The sequence below is a fragment of the Lepisma saccharinum genome, chromosome 17 (assembly GCF_977018435.1).
Source record: "Lepisma saccharinum chromosome 17, izLepSacc3.1, whole genome shotgun sequence".
NCBI lineage: Eukaryota > Metazoa > Arthropoda > Insecta > Zygentoma > Lepismatidae > Lepisma > Lepisma saccharinum.
Window position 1 is genome coordinate 41,310,260 of NC_139245.1, and position 18,389 is coordinate 41,328,648.

The window sequence follows — 18,389 nt, forward strand, 5'->3', positions numbered from 1 at the left end:
AAAATGTTTCTGACCAACCCTAGTCGTGAAAGATAATGAGACTAAAATGTAAAAACTTCAACTATACATACTGTTTCAACAACTACTTTCAAACAACAAATAAAGAATGTGCATAACAGCTTAACAAATGTGCAAGTTATGTGAATAAAAATTTTCAACATACACAATACATATACAGGGTGATTCTAGAGGTATAGTACAAACGAAAACCACAGATACCTCCCATGAAATAGACGAAAGTTCCCCTTCCACTTTGCCGAGAGATGCCTCCGTGAGGAGCTAGACAACGCCGAAAACGTGTGAAAATGAACTTCACACCTCTGTACAGCCAGTACCAGTGAAGATAGAAAGGCGGAACAAACGAAGTCAAAAGGAACACCAAAGTCGCCCATCCAAAAAACACTAGGCGGCAGCTGTGCAACGCATGCGCATGGGGTTCCACAAAGGAAATAGGAGTGTCCCGCAAGACAAGTGAAGGGAAAGGGTAGCGATCGACAACGGTAGGGAGAAAAGAAGCTATGAAGCATGAAGTAACAATTGCACAGCTGGAAACAAACACCATGACTGAAGCAGTGCAGTCGAGAAAAGTAGTGCGGGGTTGCAGAACCACGGGAGGACGACGTAGGATGTAAAAACACACCGAGAATGCAAGCAAAGTGGTCTGTGACACTCGACAGGCAACAGACGCGTACATGGTTCGGGGCAGAAATGGCGGCGCTGGCGGTGCAGCGCAAGGGGAGTCCCCAAAACACAGTGGGGAGACACCGCAGCAAGAACAAAGCACGGTGCAACAAAAGAGAAAGGGGACCAGACGGGGAATGGTACCTGCCAAGGAGACAACAAATGCGGGACGAGGGATTCCCCGTAGCAGCACCGAGGGGATGTCACACAGAGGTCGTGCGCCAGCAGGACAAATACAGCAACTACGGGCACAGGAGGTTATTGCTAATGAAAGGTGCACGTACAGATAGGACCACGTACCCCGTACTGACGTTGTAACAAACGTCGTGATGGGGCCCAATCAGCCTCTTAGAAATGAAGCCGGAGGCACCTCGCTGGGTGGGAGTGGGCGAAAGGCTGCTGGAGTGTCGTACAGACCCCACCACTCCGTACGGTGGACGACACTAATGGACGAGGTCGGAATGTTTCCATCCCGATCACCAGGTCCACCGTTCCCAGACCTGACGCGGCTGCTTGCTTCCGAGCGCAACCCCAGCTGAACCACTCGAGTCCCTCCTCGGCCACAGCCTTCCGCTTTGAAACCAAGCGTGGCCTCACACCACCACAGCCGCACACTGCCGCGTGGGTGTGAGACCGGGCCGAGCAAGGCTGGACAGATAAACTGCGTGGGACAATCGTGTAATGAAGCTATGTGGGGGTATGCACGTCTGTTCAACTGCTGGGTTACCCCACATTGGTGTACACAAACACCACACGATCGTACGTAGTGCTCCCCGTCGGCTCGAGCAAGACGGACGAAGTACGTGTTGTGGGTGAATGGGGCAAGAATGAAGGACGCTACATGTGTTCCACGATGACAAGGCCCCAGAGTACATGGCCCCACCTGACGGCAGTGGTCAGGTAGTGAAGAGCACAGGCACGGGGGCTCAGGAACGTCAGCTGATTGTACCACAGCGCTGTGCGGACGTGTGGGCTGATTGGAAGTGCAGCTTCAGGGAGCGTGTCAGTGAAAGAGCCGGTGCAGTGGTGGTGTGCTTGACGTACGACAATTGAGTACGTTGTTTCGAAGCCGTTGTGACCAGTGTGTGTGTGTGTGTGCCACCTGTGCACTGCAGTACAGTATTCCATAATTGGCACTATCCTCACCGTACCATGGAACGCTACACATTTGTAGAACTGAGGGACATGCATTTTGTCTACGGCCTTGCAGATGGCAATGGCCGAGCAGCTGCACGCCTTTATCGCGGACGGTATCCGGAGAGGCGACAACCCAACAGCAGGTTGTTTTCGAACGTGCACCGTACCCTTGGTGAATCGGGTGTGTTACGTGCAGGCCATCATGTCGGTCACCCAAGACATGTGCGCACCATGGCGGTCGAGGAGGACGTACTTGCTCGCGTGTACGACACACCGTCCACTAGCACCCGTAGCATTGCACGTGCACTGGGAGTATCATAGTCGACAGTGTGGCGTGTCCTTCATGATGATCTGCTGTATCCCTATCATCCACAGCGAGTCCACGCGTTGCAGGCTGGGGATTACCCACGACGTGTGGAATTCTGTCAACGACTGTTGCAGTTTTGTACCGACGATCCCATTTTTTTGCGCCATGTGCTTTTCACGGACGAGGCAACATTCACCCCTGAGGGCATCTTCAATTGCCGAAACAGCCATGTGTGGGATTATGAAAATCCACATGCAGCAGTCGAGGTGCACCATCAGACCCAGTTTGCAGTGAATATCTGGGCAGGTATCATCGATGAACAGATTATCGGTCCATACCTGCTGCCACCACGTTTAAATGGCCGCCTCTATCGCACCTTTCTTGCATCAGTCCTTCCAGAGCTGCTAGAAGATGTACCCCTCCACGTGCGACATTGTATGTGGTTTCAATTGGATGGAGCGCCTGCACATTTTGATGGCACAGTGCGAACCCTTTTGCACCATACCTACCCACAGCGCTGGATCGGCAGAGAGGGCCCCATCCCCTGGCCCGCCCGTTCGCCTGACCTCACACCAATGGATTTCTTTTTGTGGGGCCATGTGAAAACACTCGTCTACGAGACCCTGGTGCCTGACAAGGAAACATTGGTAGCGCGGATACTTGCAGCATCGGCCGAGGTGTGTACCATGCCAGGGATTTTTGATAGGGTTCGCCAGAATTTCCTGCGACGCTGCAATGCCTGCATTGAATGTGGTGGTCGTCAATTTGAGCAACTTTTGTAACAACGTCAGTCCGGGGTACGACTACGTACTATTCCTATCTGTAAGTGCACCTTTGTGTGGCAATAAACCTCCTGTGCCCGTAGTTGCTGTGTTTGTCCTGCTGGCGCACGACCTCTGTGTGACATCCCCTTGGTGCTGCTACGGGGAATCCCTCGTCCCGCATTTGTTGTCTCCTTGACAGGTACCATTCCCCGTCCGGTCCTCTTTCTCTTTTGTTGAACCGTGCTTTGTTCTTGCTGCGATGTCTCCCCACTGTGTTTGGGGACTCCCCATGCACTGCATGTGTTTGTTTCCCGCTGTGCAATTGTTACTTCATGCTTCATTGCTTCTTTTGTCCCTACCATTGTCGATCGCTACCCTTTCCCTTCACTTGTCTTGCGGGACACTCCTATTTCCTTTGTGGAACCCCATGCGCATGTGTTGCGCAGCTGCCGCCTAGTGTTTTTCGGATGGGCGACTTTGGTGTTCCTTTTGACTTCGTTTGTTCCGCCTATCTATCTTCACTGGTACTGGCTGTACAGAGGTGTGAAGTTCATTTTCACACGTTTTCGGCATTGTCTAGCTCCTCACGGAGGCATCTCTCGGCAAAGTGGAAGGAGAACTTTCGTCTCTATTTCATGGGAGGTATCTGTGGTTTTCGTTTGTACTATACCTTTAGAATCACCCTGTATATTACAATGAGTAAATATGAATTACATGCGTCATGTAACTTCTTTCCTCAGTTGTTGATATGTACTTTCCATTTTATCTTGTGTTAAGTTGAGCAAGTTATTCAAGTCCTCTAACTTGAGATGTGCAGTTGGTATAGGTGGCAGCAGTTGTACTGGAACTTTGACTAAAAATACATTGAATGCATGCATTATAAAATGTACTATTTGCTACATAGAGGAATAACAAAAATAAAATTATCAACCACACATACCTCCCTGATGGCATAGTGGTAATGTAATCGTCGAAGTCATGCTAGTCAGTTGTCTAATGACCTATCTGTGCATAAAGTGGACTTAAAAAATAATTCAAAATCAACCACATCATATTAAGTGGCTCATTCAAAATTTTTGATATATCACGTATTACCGTCCCGTAAAATTCAGTTGCAAAACTCCTACTAAACTTGTTTAAAATCAGCCCACAATATTACAATGAAATCATATGTTGTTTAATTTTCCAAAATCCATATGATAGAAGTATCAATCTCATTTTCTAGGCCATGCTTTACAAGTGCAGATGAAGAGTTCATTAAAATTGTTTTTAGTATTTTTATTTGTATTTTTGTTATTTTACGTTGTTTTTCTGTCACTGGCTAATCATGACAATTGAAATTATTGAAGGGACACTCACAAAAAACAACCATGGCCATGCCAGGACTCAAACCTGGGAACTTCATTGGCAAGATCGAAAGTTGACCACTGAACTCACTCATCCACTGAGCTGCCACTAGTCCTGGCTCAAGGGATTGAATTTTGGAACAGTCCAGTAATGTCATGGACAAGATGTAATTGATTTATTATTATAATTATATGCATAAACACTGCATTCAACATGTTGTTCCTCTGGGTAAGTACTTTGTCAAAAGTGCAGTAGGATTATTTTCACTCACTCTGTCCATCTACGTGGCAAATAGAAAGCAAGAATTGCTGTGAGTGTGCATGTGCAACGTTCATTATCTCCCTGAATGGCAGGTGTTTTGAACTGAATTCATCATGGAATAGCCTTCTGTGGATATGCATTTGATGACATGTCTTTCGAGATCAGACACCATTACTGTTACCTTAAGTAGCTCCCTAATTATCCTGACAATGCTCTGTCAAGTCTTGAGATTTTGGAGTTCCCACTGGTAGTACTCACGTTCTGCATTGTGGACATGCTGTCTAAGGCATCATGCTTTGGGCTCTTGGTACGGGATGTGTGCGCGTGCAGGTTAGAGTCTCTTGGAGGAAGCATAACAACTTTTGTCCTGAGATTTCGGCCTGTATGGCCACCCACCATCGTGAGGAAATTGGGGAGCTATAAATGAATAGTGTAAATCGGTTGCGGAAACCTACAACAACGACCAGGGGTTCATCGTGCTGACAACAACAACCCATAACTGGTGAAAGGATCTCCCACTTCGGCAGGTGGGAGTGAGGCCGGCAGTCGGTAGGCAGGCTCTGCTCTGGCCGTCATGGGTTGTTGCTCCACAGGTGGTTGTTATTTATTATTACTGGTAGTATTTGCACCATAGGTGAGAGTGCTAACCATTCAGCTAAGCCAGAGTACAATGCTAAATGGAAATAACTAAAATAGCTCATGGAGCATACGTATATTATGTAATGCATAAAAAAAAATACTGAAAATTGTCACTCAACCTGTTGCCTTGCTAGCAAAATTGTGTGCTGTACTTTTGATCTTGCTACTGACAGTCCCAAGTTTAAGTTTGGGCTTGGGCATTCGTGTTTCTTTGTAAGTGGCCATTCATCAATTTCACCTAATCACTATTCGTTCATTGTACTCACACAAGTACTTAAATAAGTAAATTCTGTAAACCAATGTTACTGCCGGACCTGACAACAATTATACCTAGGTGTGAGAGATTCTGAAATTTGTCATTTTAGTTTGTGCAACCATTTTCATTAACAAATATTTCAGTTTTAAAAATGCAACATACCTATGAAAGTCTACTTATCAAAATTAATTTGATTATATTGACTTGAAGAAACTACAAAGTTTCATTTGATCCATTGGTTGACAAGTAATTAAAACCTGATTTTATGTTTGTTTACAAGCCTAGAAACAATTGAATTATGATTGTACCATAATTTATTAATTAATATTTCAATTAGAGTTGCATGTTAATTGATTTATGAAGTAAAATTGTTGGAATCAGGGCTTGACTTTTTAGAAAAAGAATTTACCAAGTCGTTCCCTCACAAAGTTGACAACACTACTGTGAATAGTACCTGTATACTTGGTCCACCTTCCATTTTCTAAGAATGTGTATGGAGCAATAACCATAGGGAGTATTGGAATTTTGTTTTCTATGGCAATGTGAAATGCTCCCTTTTTAAATGGCATTAAAGTCTTCCTTGCACTGCCTCCTCTTGTACCTTCTGGGAATATGAGTAGTTTTGTCTGAAATGTAGGAGAAAAATTACAAGTACTCTACCAATGTGCAAGGGTGCAAGGCAAAGTAAAATTTGGACTGATGTTGTTTATGTATACTTCCTCATTTTCAAGGCGTATACATACATACTCACATTATGTATATTAAAAGTGTATATAAAAATTGAAACTTGATTGCAATCTTTATCTTTTCAATCGTCAAAAAATATTAATGGATGCACAACTTTTTTGTGTATGTTTATACAGTGTTTTGAGGGAATGCCGTCCATTGTTGGAATAAGGTAAAAGAGGAATGTTGTTTTAAAAAATGATTTCCAATCCTTGCTGTTGGTACAGTGGGATGCACAGTTATTGCACGGCAAATTTTCCATGACCATTTTTGTTAATTTTTCTCTTGCATCGTAGGTATCTTTAAGAAATGGACTTTTAAGAGTGTTGGGTCAGAGACTGAAGCATCTTGTTTGGTGTTTTGTTTCAATTCTTGAATCTGTCATTGGATAAAACAAAAGAACATGAACGTGGTGATTAACAATTTGCTTGGTAAAACTTAATGCAGCCCACTGTACTGACAATACAGCTAGTACTTTTAGGAGATTATGAATGTTTGGAAATACATTTTTGTTAGACTTCTCAAGGATGATAGAAACATGCAGACTTTCAGTTGTAGATTCTGAAGAAATGGTTCCCACTTCTGGCTCCAAACAATATATTTAGCCTTTAATGTTGACTTGTCCACATTGCTTTATATTTGTATCTAGTATTTCACAGTTGTATTAATTATTTCTGAACAGATTTGCAAGCTTCACTTGCTGTATCAAGATTTGTAGAATTTCTCCCTCTGTTTCACAATATCACCTCCACAATTATTTGCATTGCATTCACAACTTATGTTGAACAAGTTATGCAATGCCATATGCAAAATTCAAATGCTCAGAATACATATCAAAATTAATTTGATAGAATGCACTGATCGTGCAGTTAATGTATTAATGGACTTCCAACTAATTAAATTAATGATGTGTGCTAAATCTCAAAACTGAAGATATACAGTATGTAACATTCTTATTCGTACACACAGATTTTCAAAGAAAATGCTTTAATATCTGAAAGGAAATACATTATTTTGAAATTGTTTCTTTACAGTTCAATAACTAATATCATTAGGAACATAAAATCTTACCCAAATTCTATATTACCAATGACAATAATAAATTAAATGAAACAAAGAGAAACATGCCATTTTTTGTACAACTTTTCTATTCGTACACTCGATAATATAAAAGAAAAAAGTATATTCAGACCAAATTGACTGACAGTTCTAATACTTTGATGCGTATCCTTTGGCTTTAATTACTGCTTGACACCTGTTCTTCATAGAATTAACCACTTTCCGACATGTTTCGGAGCTTATTTTATTCCACTCTGCTTGTACGAGGGCCACTATTTATATTTTGAGCCTTGGCAACACTGAATGAAATTAGGCACGTTTTGACGTTTGCACTGAATCGTCTGGCATTATTGACCATAACGTACTTCAAATGTTTTGTCAATAGCTTCATTTGTGTTGTTTATGTTGCCTTGGAGATTGCGTGACAGCAATAAAATGGAATTAACTCGTGCGATGATTTTTTGCGATTTTCGACGTGGATTATCAAGACGAGAGTGCATCGATCAACTTACTTCCACATTTGGCGATGAAGCCCCATCCTTTGCCACTGTGAAACGCTGGTATAACGAATTTAATCGTGGCCGCCATTCGCTCACCGACGAGATTCGCGAAGGTTGTCCAAAATCAGTTGTTGTTCAAGAAAACATTGATGCTAACATTGATGCTGTGCAAAACCTAATACTGCAAGATCGTCATGTGACGTACTGTGAGATTGAGGCAACCATAGGCATTAGTTCCACCAGCATCAGCATATATAAAATATTACATGATCATTTAGCTGTGAGAAAGGTATGTTCTCGTTGGATCCCACACAATTTGACAAAAACTCAAAAAGATGCTCGTGTCAATTGGTGCAAACAAATGCTCAATAAATACAATCGTGGTGCTTCAAAAGATGTATATAAGATTGTAACAGGTGACGAATCATGGATATATGCATATGAGCAGGAACGTAAACAGCAGTCGACTGTATGGGTGTTTCAAGATGAACCCAATCCAACAAAAGTTGTTTGCGCTCGAAGCACATCGAAAGAAATGGTCGCCTGTTTTTTCGGGAAAACTGGTCATGTGGCAACTGTGCCTTTAGAGGAACGTAGAACGGTCAACTCTGAATGGTACACAACAATTTGTTTGCCAGAGGTCTTCGGTCAAATACGGAAAACAAACAAACGCCGTCGGATCATTCTTCATCAAGACAATGCCATCTGTCACACATTTCGTCTAACAACCGACTTTATGAACAGTCAAAAAATCGAATTGATGGGTCATCCGCCGTACAGTGATGCGTTCAAAAACCATATTATGGAGGTGTCTCAAGAAGATTGGAAAAACTGCTTTGACAAATGGTTCGAACGAATGCAAAAGTGTATTGACCATAAAGGAGAATACTTTGAAAAACAATAAAGCAGTTTTCAATGCTAATTTCCTGTTTTTTCATTGTTAGGCTCAAAATATAAATAGTGACCCTCGTACAACAGTTTTAAACTCTTGTTTGGACTCGATGCCTGCTTTATGGACTCACCTCTTCAAAATTGCCCCTAAATGATCAATCGGATTTAAGTGTGGACTTTGAGCTGGTGTTTGTAGTAGTTTGGGCACATTCCATATTAGCCAATTCATGTTAACTCGCACCTTATGCTTACTGTCATTGTCTTGTTGGAATCTGTAGATAGGCAACATGTCCATTTTTTGGGCACTCTGCTTTACATTGTTCTTCAATATCTCCAAGGATGACATACAGCCCCAAATCATTAATGACCCACCACCGTGTTTAACTGTTGGAACTGTGTTAATGTGACCATTGTCTTTATTTGATTTTCTCCAGACCCTATTTATCCCATCTGACCCATATATATTAATCTTGGATTTGTCTGACCATATGACACTATCCCAAACTTCCTGGTCCTTGTGGATGTACTCTTTCGCGAATGAAAGTCTATTCCTGTGATTCGCCTTATTTACATACGGCCTCTTTTGTGGTGTTCTGCCATGATATCCATGCTTCCACAAGGCACGTCGGACAGTTTGATCGGACATCATCTTGCCAGCAACATTTTCTACTAACAGTCGTAACTGAGGAACACTTAGTCCGGGGTTTTCTCACGTTCATCACGTTTATTCAACAGTCTCTCTTTTGGTTTTCTCGACAGATTCTGTGTTGAACCTTCCTCTCTAAATTTGTTTACTTTGTATTGAACTGTGGAGTGTGATTTATTGACTGTTTGTCCAATTTTTCTTAACAAATAACCTCTAAGGGTCAAATTTATAATAACATCCTTCAGATCGGAACTAAGTTCCTTCACTTTGCCCATTTCGAACATGCTGATAGATAGACGGTAGTCCTGCAATACCACCTACGCCAGCATTCCGCTTGACGGGGAGTGCACCTGCATGTTCAAACTTGTTACAAAGTTGCAAACTGCACGAAATTGCCCGAATAGCGGTGGCTCTGTATGCTAGGAAGATTGAAACTCTTGCCTGTACGAATAACAATGTTGCATGAAACTTCTTGTTTTTCTCTTTTCGCACAAATTATATGCTCTGTTTATACACTTTGAACATACATTTTTATTGACATTTGTTGGTGAAACCTTCATTAACATTCATTTCCAGGTTATGATTATATTTACTAGTAGATATGACATTTTTTCCTCGGAAATTCTATGTGTACGAGTAACAATGTTACATACTGTATGTATAAAAAGCAGCTTCAAATATTTACATCTCATGGAAACACCAAAGAGACGTGATAAGTTAGAAGGTGCATTTTTGCATAAGTGCCTAGTTTTATCTTTTACAGAAATGTATATGCTTTTGACAGAAATTGATTTCAGCGTGTTTGGATCACATTGGAGATTATTTTTAATAATCATAGCTACTTGCCTTTGTCTTCAGTGCATAACTAGCAGCTTTATTTATAGTTGCATGTCCTTCAGATGGGTTCCACCTATCTAGGAATGTAGTACCAATGAGCCACAACATTAATCCTAGAGGCCAAACGTAAAATAATTCTCTTTTTGCAACAAAACCCATTCTTTCAATGATGTACAGAAGTATATGGAAAGCTGAAAATAAGAGGTTATTGTGAAGTAAATAACATCATCTTAAGGTACACATTGACATCTACGAGAGTGAATTCATCAGAATGTTATAAGTACAAGCAGAGAATTCTATACTACATTTCAAGTCAGGTGTACCACTATAACCTTCTTTGTAAAAATCACACACAATTTGTTGTAATTCCCTGAGTGTGCAGGAAGGTATCATCACCAGTGGCGAAGCGTCCTATGAGGCCCGGAGGCCGGGCCTACCCTAATATATTTGTCTATAACGGATTATTTTATTACTTATAAATTTCATTAAACAACAAAGAAAACTGAAATTCTTGGTCTTCCGATAATTACCGCAAGTTTGCAACCCTGCCTGGAACCGTATCTGAGCATTCAGGGAAGCCCGCCCGAGACTGCCTCAGCTGGTCCCATAACAACCTATGTGATTCGTGCAGGAAAGCATAATTTCAGGGGTGCGTTCGCCTGTAATGTAACCTGAGAGGCCAGCCTCTTTTCTCTCTCTCACCCTCTCTCCCTGACTTCCGAAGAGTGCCGATCGTGTACGATCGCGTGACGAAGCAGGCAGTGGACGTACAGAGCTTGTTGAAGCAGTGTTTCCATGGAAGATTCAGAGCTGTGCCGGGAGCAGAGCACACCCAGCTGCTAACATGTAGCGAAAATGTGTTGCTAACACCTCGAAGCCTGGCCTCCTAACCTATCAAAGCAGGCATTATTCGAATTCTAATTGCAAATAATGCATGCAAGTTGGTTACCAGTGTTAAGTTTGGTGCTTTCAACCCTTTTGAGGAACTGCTTTTCGCGAAGTGTTAGCTGCTGGATGTGCCCCACACCAATCTCGATTCAGAAAGGGAAAGTATTTTATTTCTTTGAGGAAAGGGATATTGAGACGAAATTTCCTTTCATGATTAGTGACAACTGAAAACGTGCTACTTTTAAAATGGGGCAAAGTACGTGCAATACAAACATATAGAGAAAATCCATGTTACTGAAATTTTTTGGTCGGTGTGTTACACTGTCCGTGTTCTCATTTAGCATTTCATCATTTTCTAAATCATATTATATTTTTTAAAAAAAGTCGCCTGTTGAAGAAGAATTATATCCATAAAAATGTTAAAAAGAAATAATTGATTGATAGATTTAGTTTATTTTACTTGGCTTTCTGCCATTTTTGGCTAATTGGGAAGATGTGAATGCCCAGGTGGGAATTCGAACCTGAGACCCTTGTCGTAGCATGCTGTTATAACCAATCTGCAGCGGAGGTCAGCTTTAAAAAGAAATAAACGCTAAGTGACGATCAAGTGAACCAACCATTTCTGTAATGCGAGAAACATTTACAATACTGTTATTGAAGTAGCAAATAATTTTTACGAGCAGCTTTAATCTAACAAATGTAAGACGGCTAGGGCCTGACAGAACGGCTTTTTCATTGGGTGACGCGGGGTCAGAACATCGAGTCTCATTGTCACTGTTTTCTGACCTTCGAGACAGGAGCGCCTTTATTCTCAGATATCTAATCGAGACTAGATTAAAGTAGAATCTGAACCAATGCCTCCAGGAGGAATCGAACCTTCTACTTCTTGATTATAAGGCGAGAGCGTTAATCACTACATTATCCTTTACAATCACTATCCCGACTTAAGTAGACGAGATTCGGGCGATATGTTATCTTTTATTTTCTAGGGGCTATATTTTAACATACTACTGTTAAAAAAAATCCCATCTTCCCCTCCTCCCAAACCCTGCTCCGTCCTGTGCCTACCCTTCCAGAGACAGCACGCTTCGCCACTGATCATCACCTTGTAAACAAGGGTTCGCAGGGTTGATACCTGCTAGTGCAACATAGTGGTTCTAATTCCACTTTGAACTGTAGGCCCAATCTTGATTAGCCTTTGTGATAAAGTGGAATTTTTATAAAAAACTCAATTAAATAATGCTGGTCTACATGTGAATAAAAATTCTGCTGAACTGATTTTTGCATAATTTGAGGCCACTGATTCCAGACATGCAAACAGAAATCATGTGTGTTGCCTCAACTTTGCCCAATTAACAGTTATGAATTTTTGCAAGATTCAGCCAGATTCCAGTAGTTACGTACAGAGGGCTGCACAACGGCCAGAATCGCTTACTAGGCCCGCCTGGTTGGTCGGGCGGGCGAGTAAAACTATATACCTGGGTTTTGACCCGTCAAGCATCGAAAGCCCACGGGTAACTGGAAGGCCTTGCAAAACGAAGCTCGCTTATCTTCAGCGAACGCTCATTCCGGTTTTGCACCGTCTCCAGATACATGAGTCACGCAGTCACCGTTGCCAACTTTTAGATTCTAAACTGTTCTAGGAGCACTTAAAATGTTCATCACTTTTATCAATTTGAAATTGCAGACATTTATTCCTTGCTAGAAAACATTTGTATCGCTCACACCCAGTGGCGGCGATTGGGTTCCAAAACTAGAGGGCCAAAGTGCAAATGTACGGGGGGGGGGCAAGGATAATTAATTTGCCTTGGTACATGAGGTTAGCGTGGTGCAAAAGTAGCAAAAAGTGGGGAGGGGGGGGGCAACTGCACTCTCTCGGCCCCGCCCCTAATTGCTGCCACTGCTGACACCTGTACAGGAGTACGAACCAAGTTTCGCAAAAAGTGCCATCGTAAATACTTTGGAACTTTGTGTGACTGGTGGTTGTTCTACATTATACTTTTTTGGGGGTGCTCCCCTATGGCGCAGTGGTAGTGTCGTCGCCTTGTAATCAAAGGGTACCAGGTTCGATACCCGGTGGAAGCACATGATGGTTCAGATCCCACTTTAAACTATAGGTCCAGTCCCGATTAGCCTTATTGTGCATAAATTGACCAAATAAATGAATCAATCAATCAAACAGATTTTCTCTCTGGTGCAATTTTGCCAATTCAATATCCGAATTAGTTGCTCAAGATCCCCCCCCCCTGAACACTAAGGCACGATGGTCCATAAAATGGAACATGAAATCAGAATTTGCATTATAAAAGGTTTTTGAATATTGTCATCTCTTTCAACACATCGTCGTTCGCTAGTGTTGTTGCTAGTTATCTTGTTCTCAGACCGCATTGATAGTAATACGATACAAAATATAATTGTTAGCTTGTATTTTCACACGGGTGCAAATAACAGGCAATGCTATTTACACATTTCAACAAACAAACAACGTAAAAATGAAACCGACAGAAGATTTACGATTTCAAGACCAGAAAGGTGACATAAAATGAACAAGACACACAAACCTATTTCAAGACCATCGAAACAAATTTAGAAAATATGTGGTAGTTGGTTTGACATAATAATGACACTAATTTGAGAAGTTACAAAATCTTAGGTGCAGTGGCTTAGCAACATATCGCGAGGTCCTGGGCGAGATTTGAATGCAAGGCCCCATCGTTCTTTAAGTTTGAAATATCAATGTAAATCGATGCACAGTCATCAAGGAAACGTCAGCAAATTATCATATTTATATAATAGCCTACAATAATAATTAATTTCTGACGAAAATTATATTTGATAGTACGCGACAGAGAAATTTACACTTGGCAGAGCTACAGTAACACGCTGCTGGAATTTTCATTAACCAAAGTAGTAGTAATAGTACGTTTTTTAAGATGTTCTTTAGGCAGTAAGATAACTGAAATATCCTTAAGTGTGCTAAACTTTTTTTTAAAAAAAATCAGAAATACAAAGTAAGAATCTTGAAATATAACCTATATATTATTTAATGAGTCATTCTTTGTTTCCTCATTTCGAAGTTTGTAGGATGTAAATGTCACAAACCATGGCTTAAGTAGAAAATATGGAAGGACGCACATAAAATGTCAGTGCTTGATAGAGCGGGGGGAAGGGAGTGCGCTAAATCACAATCCTGTCCAGGGGCCCAATGTATCTACCTACAAGCTCTTCTACACAATCGGTGTCAACATCAGCAAATCTTAAAACGATAGTCATTTGCACAATAAATGTGAAATGTTTGGTGTAATCAACTGATACAGCTAATTTGACCTTTTTTTTAAATTAGCAATTTTGACTTTTTTTAATTAGCAATTTTGACTTTGTTGCACATAAATTGTACCAGTTAACTTTGAATTTTAGGACTTAGATGATAATAATAACTGTGAATCTCATTTTGTTGTTACGTCTTAATGTTCTTGTAATATTAAATATTTGACGCAGTGGCGTAATAAAATCGTAAAGTACGCGTCCGCAAGAAATAAACTTGGGTCCCTCAAGTACAGTCAGCTTCTTCCAGGAAATTTACGTAATTACTTAGAATGGCTGGTTGTGGCTGCACTTACATTAATAACTATACAAATCGATGCTCTAACTCTGAATTTTCACATATTACAACATATCTTTCTTTGACATTTATGTATTCAAAAGAAGAAAATACAAATACTTACTTATCCCTTCCCCCAAACAGAAGGTGGTACAGGATACAGAGAACACTGGAAGTTAGTGTAGAGCTATCAAGGAGAAGAAACTTTCCTAAAGCACTTGATTTCAGATTTAAGCACATTCCTGAAACATAGAACTTGATCAGGAAATTCGGAAGATAAATCATCTTCGTGCCCGTTACAGAGGGCAATAGCTGCGTCTGAAGTTGTAGGAACGAAGGAAGAACTGCTAATATTATCCATACCCTTCTTCAGTTTAAAACACCAGAAGTATTTAAATGCCCCGTACTTTGCTCCGTGGCAGTTTGAGGTACTTTACCATTAACATATTAAAATCGGGTAGGCTATGCAAGGTCACGACACAGAAGAAAAATGGATAAAATTGTCCAAGCAATTTTTGCGTTGATGTTTCACATGAGAAATTAGAATTATTTTGACTTTTTCGGGGCCCCTTAGGCTTAGAGCTCCCGCCCGCCTCTGATTTGACGTATTCATTCAAATTATAACGTTAAACTAGAATATAAAGCCAGTTAAAAATGTCTTAATTTTATTGCCCACAAAAATTAGCCTTTTCTATCTTTCTCACTTTCATTTATTACGTTTTTCGTATCAACCTCATAGGACGCGAGGCCCCTATATGCGCGAGGCCCAGGGTGGTCGCCCACTTCGCTCACCCCTTGCTACGCCAATGATTCTACAACCTCAAGGCACCTGCGCCTAGCAGAAATTCAAATATTTCCATGCGTAGTGAAATATAATGGCCGTTGGCAACACTGACAGTAGTGCTCGCCGTCTACCTGCAAGAACTACATCGAGTCTCACGGGTCTTCTTAAGACCCGGGTAATAGAAAAACCTGGCAGGCATCGAAGCCTGTGCAACACTGTGACGTGAAGCTCGCTTGCGCGATGTCGAACACCTGGGCTTGATGTGCGTGTTGCATATTATTGTAGGCGCGCCTCCTCGCAGACGGGTTTTCTCCGGGTCTTGTGCAGGCCTCTGGTTACGTAATGCCTGGAGAGAGAGACAAAATACTGTTGCCTCTGCGATTTAAGTTGTCGTAACATCGTTGCCTTCTAATCAAGGGATCCCAGGTTTGATACCTGGTGGAGAGACAATGGTTCGGATCTTACTTTCAACTGTAGATCCAGTCCTGATTAGCCTTTCTGTACATAAAGTGGGCTTTCATAGAAGCTTGAGGGATATGTGGCCATTATTACCATGGAAGCATATGGCAGATATGGAGATAAGGTCCCACACTTCCACGATTTTGGCCATTTGTACAAGTAATGTGATCAGCACCATACTACGGCTCCTCTCCATATATAAGGGGAGGGTTTAACAGGTCTGATTTCCCCCTGTTGCGCTCGTTTAGTAAAAATTTTGCAATTACACAATTCAACAATCATTTCATTATATTGCTTGTAGAAACTTGAAAATGTATTTATGGTTTATTTGTTGTGAATGGTCACATAGTCTTCTACAATAAACATTATTGTTAATATGTGCACATTGATATATTCAAAATAAGAGAGTTAATAAGGAAATATTTTATTGACTAATTGTAACTGTTTAATGATTATGATAACAATAATTGGTAACTCTTTTACAAATATAATTTATTTAATTAAATAAAATAATATTAAATAATATTTATTACTATTATTAACCATTAAAAGTATTCGGCCCCTGGATACTCACTAAAAGTATCACCTGTAAGTTCTGTTTGTACATAATATTCAAGAGGCTTGTATTGGCTTTTAGTGTATTAATATCAATATGAATGTTTTAATCCTGAAAGGAATGATATGATTACTCACGCAAAATATCCAAGCCTGCTTGGTGATTGCACAATATGATACACACATGATTATCATCTGGTATATTCTCTTTACCTCTCACATCCCAGTTAATGCCAAGCAACCTTGATAAGATTGCATATGGCTGTTTAGTGAATCTGTGAATAAGAAACATAAATTAATGCATACATACAGGGGATGGACAAAAATATGGAAACACCTGTGAAGAAAAGCCAGAATGCTGTAGCTAATAAGGTGCAGGACCACGTTTAGCTTTCAAAACGGCCTGCAGTCTCCGAGGAATGGACAAATACATGTCCTGGATGGTGGATAATGGGATCTTGCACCATTGTTCATGCAAGACATGGTCACAATCCTCCTCAGTGTCCTTCTGTCCCTCAGTGTACATTTTCATCCATGCAGATGTTTATCTGATGATGTCTTTCCGGACACATTATTATGTCATCATGATCTTGGATAGAGTCCCTCTCGATATGCCAAATAACATGGCTACTTTGGAAACAGAGGTGCCTACAAGGCAGACACCAACAATTTACCCTCTTTGAAACACTGTGGACTCCTACCAGTCCTATCTCACGGCACAAAACAAAATAATGTCGCACCTTGTCCGATTTCAAGTGGAAAAATTGCATTGATTTCACCAGTTTTGATGTCGTGGGGTTTCCATATTTTTGTCCATACCCTGCATATGTGCAATGGCATGCTCATGGGTGGGAGGTCATAACCCCCCCCCCTCCATTTTGGTCCATCATTCGTAAAAAAAATGTCAAATGCATGATAAATGGCAAAATATACTGCTAGATAAAAGATGACCCAGTGTGGTAATATCTTAATACATATTATGACAATCCTGGGCATGCCACAATGTATGTGAATGTCCATTTGGATCAAATAGATTGATTGGTTGATTTGTTTAATGTTACTTCGCTTTTCTACCACTTTTAGCTAATCACGAAGATTATGATGAGTGATGATATGATGAAATTGAAGATGGGAAACACAAAGAACACCCATGCCCATTCCCTGATTCAAACCATGGATCCTTGGCATTATAGTGCTCTGTGCAAACCACTCCATTACTTGGATCAAATAGAAATCACAGACATATCCCCCAAGCCATGGAGAAATTTAAAAATGGAAAATATTTGTGAAAGGTCATACATACTCTGCATTATTTTATTTGTATATTTATGAGTAGTTAATAAGTCGCGAACTATTTCTCTTGAAATCCTGTAGTTACCATCACAGGAGGGCACAAAGTGCCCACTTTGGACTTCATTTTGTTGAAGAAAATAGGGCAATGTAATTATTTTATACCCATTCATATTTAGGCAAATATTATTTTTTCAGCCGCAGAAACCTACCTAATATATATGGGTACACTTCAGTGGCGGATAAACGTCTATCTCTCGGAGGTTGCGGATGCGTTTATTACAACACTTCCGAAAAGCATCACCCCCGCCCCCTTTGTCTCATTGTCACAACATAGCGCTATGACGTCAGGGGTCATGGGTTCGAATCCTGGCCTGGGCATGGATGTTTGTGTTTCCTTTCATAAATTTCATCATATCACTCATCCCCATCTTCGTAAATTAGTGAAAAGTGGCACAAAAATGTAAGTAAAATAAAAGCAAATCAATCTATGAATCAAAATCATTGTCACAACGTTAAACCATGGGAGCATAGCTCAGCAAGCTGTAAGCCTCGACCAAACACCCTATCTCATAATTTCCACTTCCAGCGATGTTGAAAAGCTTGATGGATTGATTAATTTACCGGCCTCCGTGGCGGAGTGGTTAGCACAGCACGCTACGACAACATGGGTCCCGGGTTCGAATCCCAGCCTCGGCATGAGTGGTTGTGAGTATTCCTTCATCAATTTCATCATCTCATCCTCATCTTCGCGATTAGCC

At 41.0% G+C, this 18,389-nt stretch overlaps 1 protein-coding gene across 2 annotated transcripts in view; it reads right to left on the bottom strand.

Moving 5' to 3' along the window:
• Positions 1–3,581: 3,581 nt before the first annotated feature.
• The window catches only part of LOC146001694 (1-acyl-sn-glycerol-3-phosphate acyltransferase alpha-like), a 30,456-nt gene continuing 15,648 nt past the window's right edge, over positions 3,582–18,389 (bottom strand). For both annotated transcript variants that reach the window (XM_083139349.1, XM_083139348.1), the window contains exons 3-6: positions 16,477–16,613; positions 10,061–10,242; positions 5,847–6,018; positions 3,582–3,742 (exon numbers count right to left, since the gene is read on the bottom strand). In XM_083139349.1, the coding sequence (XP_082995475.1) occupies positions 3,609–3,742; positions 5,847–6,018; positions 10,061–10,242; positions 16,477–16,613 (625 nt within the window). In that variant the 3' untranslated portion in view covers positions 3,582–3,608. The remainder of the gene's footprint in view (positions 3,743–5,846; positions 6,019–10,060; positions 10,243–16,476; positions 16,614–18,389) is intronic.